Source organism: Montipora capricornis, chromosome 10, assembly GCF_036669925.1.
Source record: "Montipora capricornis isolate CH-2021 chromosome 10, ASM3666992v2, whole genome shotgun sequence".
NCBI lineage: Eukaryota > Metazoa > Cnidaria > Anthozoa > Scleractinia > Acroporidae > Montipora > Montipora capricornis.
The window spans coordinates 58,314,148-58,325,165 of record NC_090892.1 but is presented as its reverse complement, the minus strand read 5'-3'; the positions used below and the strand labels follow the sequence as shown (position 1 = coordinate 58,325,165).

Below are 11,018 nucleotides of genomic sequence, written 5' to 3'. Positions count from 1 at the left end.
GGGATGTCTGCAGCCCGTTGTATTTGTTTAGTAACAAAGTTGCCTGAAACGAGGTTACTAAACAAATACAACGGGCTGTATTGAATCGTTTCTGTCCAAAAAAGAATGTGTTAAGCATGGCTGGCCACCTTTATTTGAAAACACTCAGCTAAACATTCTTTGCTTGAACATGGTCCGCTTTTTAGTGAAACTTCGCCAGAAAAATTGCAGCTGCCTAGGCGCAATCCCCAACGTACACTGCGGCCTAGAATGCTCGCTTAATGGCGATCGATATCCTGCCAAATGACTAACATTTTCTTATTATGTCCGATATGGAACTTCACCAAAGAGTATGCAGGCTTTATTTATGTCTCCAGTGGTCATTACCATAACACTAGATCGTGTGAGTCAAACGATCGCTACATAATGTGTTAGAGACTGTCCATCCAAGCAAATTACTTTTTTTAGAATCGGAGCAAAAATGTGGAACACAATTCCTTTACTCTTAGGAAATCTCTCAAAAGATGTATTTAAAAGGAAAATTAAACAAAAACTCATAAATATTCTAATTGATTAGGACTCCTACATTGCCGTACCTGAAATTATCCGAAAAATGAAATCTTTTTCCACTTAGACCTTTAAAGATTAATAACTCGTAATAGCTTTGTTATCATAGATAGTATTAGTTTATAGTTTAACTACTTTGTATAGCATGAATACACTTTTATAAAAGTTAAACAACGTTTTTACGTTATAAAGTAAATAACTAATCAAATAAATACATCGACGACTTGAAACTTACTTATCCAAAGCATACCGGCCTAGATTAGCCTTTTCGATTTTAACGCCGATTTTAACACCGTTTCAAAGTCATGAAATCGTGTCCATGTGAAAACGCGTTCGTGTAAACGCTGCCTGAATGAATGGCAAAATCGCCCGTAACTGAGCCATGGTTCAGCAGAAACCTGTGAATACACTTACGATCGTACGTCGCCGCTTACTAAACACATTATATGACTCCTGGGTTCAAGCCATTTTAACGCTCCCATTAGTAAGAATATGCCTTTCAACGGACAAAGATTTTCCAGAAGTCACCAGTCGTTAAGGAACTGGTAGATTGGTTATCATCACATAACCGACGAGAATCCCGAATCAGCCAATGATAAGTGTTCAAAGTAAAGATGGGGTAGTAGTATAACCTGTCTTCAATTCGATTGTGCCCCCATTTGCCAACTTTATACCGCTGACCTTCTAATCCCCACTTGTTACAAAGTTGCGCTAACTTGGAGTTGTCGTCTTTCATTCTGACAAACGAAAGGCAGGCGCTTGGTTGGACATCCGTCTGACCAACGAAATACTTGACTACAGCTTCGCCAGAGCTATTAGCGGCAGTTGACACGTGGAACGTCCGTCCCTTTTGCTTCCTGCAGTGGAATCGCAGTTGAGTGAATGGCAAAATCGCCCGTAACTGAGCCATGGCTGTTTTACTGAGGACCATCTGACCGCTTGCGATGCCACGATAGGAGTTATTTGATGGCACTTTAAAGGGAGGACTTGTTGTCTGTGACACAATATTGGAGATAAGTAACCAGCCTCCTGGAAGTAATCAACAGCAAACAGTTTAAGGTCGGAGACAAAAGAAAAACAGACAGTTCAACAAGGGCATTTTTTATAGTGATGAATAGTAACAAAGTAATAAATAGAAATAATTAATAGTAGTAAATTGTTAAGTGTTAGCATTGTCAGTTTTAGGAAATTCCACCAGATCGATTGGTGTAAATAATTATGCAATATGACAAATTGTGGCATGAGTTTATTATCTCTCATTTTTGTGACTTCAAAAAGGCCGTTAAATGAGCATCTTAATCTCACCTCCATAGGTGGTCATGTCGCAGAAGACTTTTAAGGGCTTTCCACTCTTTTCTGGGTCAATCCAGTAATACCCGTCTCCTTCAGAGTCGCCTGCGTCTAATATGTCCTTGCACGAAAAGGCGGGATTATTAGGATTAGCTCCTCGTTTCGCTGAAATAAAGTTAGTTCAGTAAGAGTTAGCTTAACTTCACAAACTCGTAAGAAAAACGATGCAATAACGGCTGGGGGCAATTTAATGATCCAGTGACCGCTGGCTTATAACGAGTAAGCTAATTTCTAATTGGCCCTTCGACGTACGGGTTGGGTCCACTCGTGGTTGCACTTACATTTTTGGTGCCAGCTTTTATGCGTAGAAACATCAACACAGGAAATCTAAAACGAGAAAAATTTCATGAAAATGGCGACGGTCGAAATTTACCAAAGAATTCGATAAATATTAGTAATTTGCAATCTTCAACCCTTGCGTTGCATTAAAATAAAACAATAACTTCATCCAACCTTTACTGGGCCGTAATAGTGTGATCCTTTCTTCTTCTTAAAATCTCTTGGCTTCGTTTCTCTTGTTTCATTATTCAACTGGCAAATTCGTCCACTGCCACCTGATTCCGCAGGATGAACGTTAAATGACTTGTAATTGCTAGATTCCAGGCATTTCAGGTGACATTGAAATTCGTCTGAAACGACAGCTGTATGCAGAACATGGCCAAACAAGAAATGGCCTGGTGGAAAAAAACAATTACAATAAGTCATGAAAACTGCGTTTTAATAAAACGTGATTGTATTTTTGAAGTGCAGGTTATAAATGAAATGGAGAAGTGATCTTAGCACTTATCTACTTAAGCAATTTTTCAGGCTTCTCTACGCAATTGCAAAAATTGCGTTTATAACTGCGGTGCGACGCTCTAACCAACTGAGCTATGAAGCCCCTGACGTTGGGAGCTGGTCATTTGTGGGTTCTAAAGTTCCCGTGAGGAATGAACAAATGATGAAATGATATATGAAATGAATCATATGTGAACTGCGGATATGAAATCAAGTGAAGCTATGATCCTCGCGGTTATGAACGCAATTTTTTGCGAGCCAGCGAGTCATGCGAGCCATGCAACTTTCGCATTTAAGTCTAAGCAACGGTTTCAAATAGCGCTGATAAACTGTTATCGAGTCTCAGCACCCATTTTAAAACGGTTAGCTTTCAATAACTATGTGATTCGCATGTTGACTCGCCATCTTGGCTCGCATGAGTCGCTGCCACGACTCGCATGCTTCGCATGCCTCGTTGGCTCGCACATTGTCCAAACTTGGCTGTATTTCTCAAAACTAAAATTTCATCGAATTAGGCGCTCGTTTCCAGTTCGTTTACAGCGAGTTTTCATCTTTTTTCGCTTAAATTTGGCAAGAATGTTGCCCCATAATGTGGCAAAAAAACTCTGTTGGGTAATTTCCATTTTTGCCTTCTTCGAAAGTAATGAGTATGTAAGCAAAGCTAATTCGTGTTTTATAAAAACTTAAAGTTTAACAGCGTATAAAAAACAAACCAGGCAATTAATCAAAATTCGCCGTCACCGTTTTTTAGATCAAGGCGTGAAGAAGACGTAGCGATGTCGCTCTCTTCGTCCGGTTAAATTCTGACCGGAAACAAACTCAATTTGTGCATAGTTAGTCTACTAACTATGATTTGTGGAACTACATACTTTTGGAAAATGATCGCTATTTTAGGAAAGGTTTTTATTTCTTGTCTTAAATCAACAAATAATCGGAATCTGCAATTCCTAAGCTTTCAGAAAATGTATACTTTATGGGGTTTTTATGAAACGTGTGACCATGAAGCAGCGACAACGCGAGGTTGTCATTTGGGGTAAACTTAATATGCCTTAACTAGGGAAGCCTAATTTTTCAAGACCACTTTCCTAAAATTTGCGAATTCACACTGATATTGAGCAGGGGGAAACTTCAGTTTTAACATGAAAGCCAAAAATATTTTACGGCAGATGTTTACTTACCGAATTGCCATAAATCAGAGTAAGAAAATACGTTTAATCTAGGCGGCATAAAAAACAAAACTGAGCTCACAAAAGTAAGAGAAAATGGAAGATATTTTAAAATTACTGGCTACAAACAGGATTAACTTGTTGAACTTTTGATTTGAGCAAAGTTGAAAGGGACGCCTAATTTTCGAGACGGACTTTCCTGTACGTATTTTTCGTTTTCACATTGACATTGAACACGGAGAACTTGAAATATTTTCTCAAAAAAAGCAAAATAAATTTTACGGTACTCAGATCTTTACTTACCGAATTGCGTTTCAAAAAGACTCCCACAGGAACCATCGTTTGTCGAAACTTCCCATAGCAGGTTAAGAGTCGCTAAAAACACCAAAGTAAACCTGGAAAAACTTGTTTTCATCGCTGTGATATTTTTCTGCTGGTCGAGCTAGTTTTCGTAGCCACTGCCAACGCCGGTGGTTAATGATGATCTGGCTCGTTTCTTCAACGAGTCAGGACAACTAATGGCGCTCATATATTAAAATCAAACTTTAATATTAATTAATTCTTTTGTTATGTCTTTCAGTTAGAATATATTTTGAAATGACGACTCCGAAAACGCAAATTTAACAATGGAATAAGAAAAAAAAAAATTCGCAAACCGAGGGAACTACGGAAAGATAATCATTTCATCTAGTCAAAAGAGGATAAATTAAGAAGCCTCGCCTGTGATGTGTTCTGTTGTAAAGCGCACAGAAGCATATAGAGCAGGAAAGAAGTGTAGGGGAAATACGAGAAGTTGTCAAGTCTTTTCGCTACTTCTTGAGTGCTCTATCCCCTTCCTAAGTGCTTCACAACAGAACATAATTAAAAATAATTTCCTTATTTTCTCACGCATTCGGCTAAAAATTTCAGAAAACTTTATTTTCCACATCCTACGAGTGGCGTTAGCCGTGTATCTGCAATCTCATAAAGCACGTGCTTTAACCACTCAGAGTGCGCATTATATCAAATGATTAATTTAATGACCATATCATAATTAAGACCGGGAGCGTCACCGCAGTAATGACTGAGTAACATAATTTTTATGATAGATCAGGTGAAAAAAATATTGACCATGTTTTTCTTTTTTTCGAGTAAAATAAAAATCTTGTTTGATCTTCCTTCAAGGAAATCTTCCATTCCACTGTTACTACGTTGTTTAAACTCTGAGTTTTTAAATTACAGTATTCAACCACTTTTTCGGGCAAAAAAAAAGAAAACAACTCACTCTTTTCTTAATTGATCTGATATCGTCTGACGTCTGAAAGGTGGCGGCTACGCCTTGGAAGTTCTGTGTGAATACTACTTCACGGGATACAATCTGTCAAGTTCAACTCAAATTATTGTAGAAAACCATGAAGGGACAAATTGTCCAGTTTATTACTGGAGAATTCATTTCATATGACTGACGCACTCAATACTGAGCTTGTAACTATGTTTATATTAAGGTGAAAAGTTAAAACCTGAAGCACCGTAGCTTAGTGACAGCTGAATTGTACATCAAAACATAATAAAGATGTGTTTGAATGTTTATCAGTCAACACCTATCTCGGACTGTCTTTTATTTCAACACATTTTCAAAATAAAGCCAGACTAAATGTTTGAGACTCTTGGTGGCCGCTTAATAGAGGTGAAAACAACAGGAGAAAGTTTGATATTTAACAATTATTTGCCGAAGGCGAAGTGATTATCGGTGAATATTCACCGAGAAAGTCGAGGTGAATATTCACCGATACTTCACTAAGCCTGAGGCGAATAATTGTTTTAGTATAATTACACGGGTGATTATTTCAAAAAAGAGAAGAAAAAAAAAACATTTCAACGCGAAATCATCTTCACTTACAGTGGCAAAATGACTACTGGCAGCCATTTCGTCCGTCGAGGTGATTATCGGCTGATAAACCGAGATAGCGAGCCAATGAGAGCGCGAGATTTTGTATAATCACCTGTGTATTTATACTTGGCAGTATTAATATTATTCAACAATTATTTCGGGACTTTGATCACTGGCCGCTTAATAGGGGGGGGGGGGGGGCGCATAATGAACGTTTCCACTGTATTTGGATAATTAACAAATATAAGTATACTACAGTAACTAGGTTTCGTGTGTTTTATCAACTTCTTCTTCAATTCAATACAATATATTAGACGTTTGATGTTGTTCTTTAGCAGCATATTTTAGATATTATTAAATGAATAAACTGTGAGGCCTTGTGCTGCTTGAATCCAAGCTTTCACCGATCTACGGATCATCCAAGGAAATAAATTAATAAGAAAATACAGTATTAGCGATGAAGGTGGCAATCTAGGTGATGAATAGTAAAACACTTGTGAAATGCTAATGTATTGAATCGTTTCTGTCCAGAAAAGAATGTGCTAAGCTTGGTTGGCTACCATTATTTGAAAACACTCAGCCAAACATTCTTTGCTTGGACATGGTCCGCTTTTTAGTGAAACTTCGCCAGAAAAATTGCAGCTGCCTAGGCGCAATCCCCAACGTACACTGCGGCCTAGAATGCTCGCTTAATGGCGATCGATATCCTGCCAAATGACTAACATTTTCTTATTATGTGAATCATTAGTTAATTTAATGTATGATGTCCGATATGGAACTTCAGCAAAAAGTATGCAGGCTTTATTTGAGTATGTCTCCAGTGCCATTACCATAACACTAGATCGTGTGAGTCTATAATGATCGCTACATAAAGCGTTCGAGACTGTCCATCCAAGCAAATTACTTTTTTTTAGAATCGAGCAAAATATGGAACACAATTCCTTAATCCTTAAGAAATCTCTCAAAAAATGTATTTAAAAGGAAAATTAAACAGAAACTCATAATGATATTCTAAATGATTAGGAATCCTGCATTGCCGTACCTGAAATTATCCGAAAAATGAAATCCTTTTCCACTTCCAGACAGTTACTTTCCGAACAAAGTTTTCGAGCGCTCGTGCTAACGCAATGCAGCGCGCGTGCAAGGATTACACAAAAAAATAAACATGGCTTCAATACGATAATCATTTTATTTGCTCGATGCTTCCGCTCTCTGTACTATTTTTCCTCATAATTGAACAAAGTATTTTTATGGTTTTAGTCTTTTATGAGAAGTGTATTTTAGAAAAGGTAACGATGCAAAGAACGCAGATTTTTCTTTCTTATCGAAAGAACCCAGCTAAATATAGCGCATGCGTAGTAAGTTCAAAAACTGCTACTGAATGCGGAATAGCTTTCTCGGAAATACGCCTATTTCTCGAGAACCAGTCATTATAATTTAGCGAAATTTGGCACGGAAATAATTTAAGAGATAAATAACTGGAATGTTGAAAAAAATTGAACTTTAACAGAGGAAATCCAGTGAACCTTCAACAAGGGATAAGATCTCTCTGTCAAATTATTATTAAAATAGTGTTAACTTGTGAGCATCGTTACAAGCTTGTTGCATGCAAATTATTAAAAAAATGTAACGACCAGATTTTTTGCAAATAAAGACAAAACCGATTTTAAAAGCCTGTTTGTATGTATTCGTGTTGCCATGGCAACGGCATATACGTCAGCTTAACTATCAAAAAATTCAAGTTCGTATTGTTAACTTGCTTGCTACCATTTTTGGTTACCAAAGGATCAAGGGTTTTAGAGAAAAAAGGGAAATGAAACATTGGTATCCAAAACTATGTTCAGCCACCTTAACTATATAACTCGTAATAGCTATTTTATCATAGATAGTATTAGTTTATAGCTTAGGCTTATTATAGTTCAACTACTTTGTATAGCAAGAATACACTTTTTTAAAAGTTAAACAACGTTTTTACGTTATATAATAAATAACTAAACAATCGACGACTTGTAATTTACTTATCCAAAGCACACCGGCGTAGATTAGCCTTAGCTTCCTGACGGTCTGCTTTAAGTGTAAACAAAATATGTATATGTAAACAAAGCAAGAAAAACAACAAGAAAAAAATGAACTGCGAACATCATCTGTCCAAAGAAAGTATGAAGGATCAAATTGTACATGGCATGCCGACAAGATGCTCCGACCATTAAGGACAAGCGTTTTAACGGACAAATATTTTTGCAAAAGTCATCACCAGGGGTCACGGCAAGGTAACGACATGGAGTATCATCGCACAACTGAGATGACTCATGAATTAGCCAGTGATAAGTACCAACAGCAAAGGCGGGGTAGATGTTTAATCTGTCTTCAATTCGATTGTGCCCCCATTTGCCAACTTCATACTGCTGACCTTCTCTTCCCCATTTGTTACAAACTTGCGCCAACTTGGAGTTGTCGTCTTTCATTCTGACAAACGACTGACAAGCGCTTGGTTGGACATCCGTCTGACCAGCGAAATACTTGACTACAGCTTCGCCAGAGCTATTAGCGGCAGTTGACACGTGGAACGTCCGTCCCTTTTGCTTCCTGCATTGGAATCGCAGTTGAGTGAATGGCAAAATCGCCCGTAACTGAGCCATGGCTGTTTTACTGAGGACCATCTGACCGCTTGCGATGCCACGATAGGAGTTATTTGATGGCATTTTAAAGGGAGGACTTGTTGTCTGTGACACAATATTGGAGATAAGTAACCAGCCTCTGGAAGTAATCAACAGCAAACACTTCAAGGTCAGAGACAAAATAAAAACAGACAGTTCAACAAGGGCATTTTTATTGTGATGAATAGTAACATAGTAATAAATATAAACAATTAATACTGGTAAATTGTCAAGACTTAATGTTGTCAGTTTTAGGAAATTCCATCAGATTGGTGTAAATAATGCTGCAAACTGGCTCATGTGTTCATGATCTCTCATTTTTGTGACTTCAAAAGGGCAGCTAAATGAGCATCGTAATCTCACCTCCATAGGTAGTCATGTCGCAGAAGACTTTTATACATCCACACTGTGGTTCGACTTATACAGCCACACTGAGGTTCGACTTATACATCCACACTGTCCTTGGACTTATACATCCACACTGTGGTTCGACTTATACATCCACACTGTGGTTCGACTTATACATCCACACTGTGGTTGGACTTATACATCCACACTGTGGTTGGACTTATACATCCACACTGTGGTTGGACTTATACATCCACACTGTGGTTGGACTTATACATCCACACTGTGGTTGGACTTATACATCCACACTGTGGTTGGACTTATACATCCACACTGTGGTTGGACTTATACATCCACACTGTGGTTGGACTTATACATCCACACTGTGGTTGGACTTATACATCCACACTGTGGTTGGACTTATACATCCACACTGTGGTTGGACTTATACATCCACACTGTGGTTGGACTTATACATCCACACTGTGGTTGGACTTATACATCCACACTGTGGTTGGACTTATACATCCACACTGTGGTTGGACTTATACATCCACACTGTGGTTGGACTTATACATCCACACTGTGGTTGGACTTATACATCCACACTGTGGTTGGACTTATACATCCACACTGTGGTTGGACTTATACATCCACACTGTGGTTGGACTTATACATCCACACTGTGGTTGGACTTATACATCCACACTGTGGTTGGACTTATACATCCACACTGTGGTTGGACTTATACATCCACACTGTGGTTGGACTTATACATCCACACTGTGGTTGGACTTATACATCCACACTGTGGTTGGACTTATACATCCACACTGTGGTTGGACTTATACATCCACACTGTGGTTGGACTTATACATCCACACTGTGGTTGGACTTATACATCCACACTGTGGTTGGACTTATACATCCACACTGTGGTTGGACTTATACATCCACACTGTGGTTGGACTTATACATCCACACTGTGGTTGGACTTATACATCCACACTGTGGTTGGACTTATACATCCACACTGTGGTTGGACTTATACATCCACACTGTGGTTGGACTTATACATCCACACTGTGGTTGGACTTATACATCCACACTGTGGTTGGACTTATACATCCACACTGTGGTTGGACTTATACATCCACACTGTGGTTGGACTTATACATCCACACTGTGGTTGGACTTATACATCCACACTGTGGTTGGACTTATACATCCACACTGTGGTTGGACTTATACATCCACACTGTGGTTGGACTTATACATCCACACTGTGGTTGGACTTATACATCCACACTGTGGTTGGACTTATACATCCACACTGTGGTTGGACTTATACATCCACACTGTGGTTGGACTTATACATCCACACTGTGGTTGGACTTATACATCCACACTGTGGTTGGACTTATACATCCACACTGTGGTTGGACTTATACATCCACACTGTGGTTGGACTTATACATCCACACTGTGGTTGGACTTATACATCCACACTGTGGTTGGACTTATACATCCACACTGTGGTTGGACTTATACATCCACACTGTGGTTGGACTTATACATCCACACTGTGGTTGGACTTATACATCCACACTGTGGTTCGACTTATACATCCACACTGTGGTTGGACTTATACATCCACACTGTGGTTGGACTTATACATCCACACTGTGGTTGGACTTATACATCCACACTGTGGTTGGACTTATACATCCACACTGTGGTTGGACTTATACATCCACACTGTGGTTGGACTTATACATCCACACTGTGGTTGGACTTATACATCCACACTGTGGTTGGACTTATACATCCACACTGTGGTTGGACTTATACATCCACACTGTGGTTGGACTTATACATCCACACTGTGGTTGGACTTATACATCCACACTGTGGTTGGACTTATACATCCACACTGTGGTTGGACTTATACATCCACACTGTGGTTGGACTTATACATCCACACTGTGGTTGGACTTATACATCCACACTGTGGTTGGACTTATACATCCACACTGTGGTTGGACTTATACATCCACACTGTGGTTGGACTTATACATCCACACTGTGGTTCGACTTATACATCCACACTGTGGTTCGACTTATACATCCACACTGTGGTTCGACTTATACATCCACACTGTGGTTGGACTTATACATCCACACTGTGGTTGGACTTATACATCCACACTGTGGTTGGACTTATACATCCACACTGTGGTTGGACTTATACATCCACACTGTGGTTCGACTTATACATCCACACTGTGGTTCGACTTATACATC

At 39.0% G+C, this 11,018-nt stretch overlaps 1 protein-coding gene across 1 annotated transcript; it reads right to left on the bottom strand.

Annotated features, from left to right (window-relative positions):
- Positions 1 to 318: 318 nt before the first annotated feature.
- Positions 319 to 8,411, bottom strand: LOC138021079 (uncharacterized). Its single transcript, XM_068867951.1, has 5 exons — positions 7,964 to 8,411; positions 2,350 to 2,570; positions 2,145 to 2,223; positions 1,852 to 2,001; positions 319 to 1,575 (listed from the first exon to the last, which is right to left on the bottom strand). Exons 1-5 carry the CDS (start codon positions 8,409 to 8,411, stop codon positions 1,046 to 1,048), a joined length of 1,428 nt encoding a protein of 475 aa, XP_068724052.1. The 3' UTR covers positions 319 to 1,045.
- Between the last annotated feature and the right edge of the window lie 2,607 nt (positions 8,412 to 11,018).

Excerpts from the sequence above, each read along its gene's own strand:
- LOC138021079 (XM_068867951.1), bottom strand. The coding sequence starts at position 8,411 with ATGCCATCAAATAACTCCTATCGTGGCATCGCAAGCGGTCAGATGGTC. Across the intron at positions 2,002-2,144 it reads CGAGTGGACCCAACCCGTAC|CGAAACGAGGAGCTAATCCT; the intron begins GTCGAAGGGCCA and ends ACTTTATTTCAG. Across the intron at positions 1,576-1,851 it reads CGACATGACCACCTATGGAG|GAGGCTGGTTACTTATCTCC; the intron begins GTGAGATTAAGA and ends GATTACTTCCAG.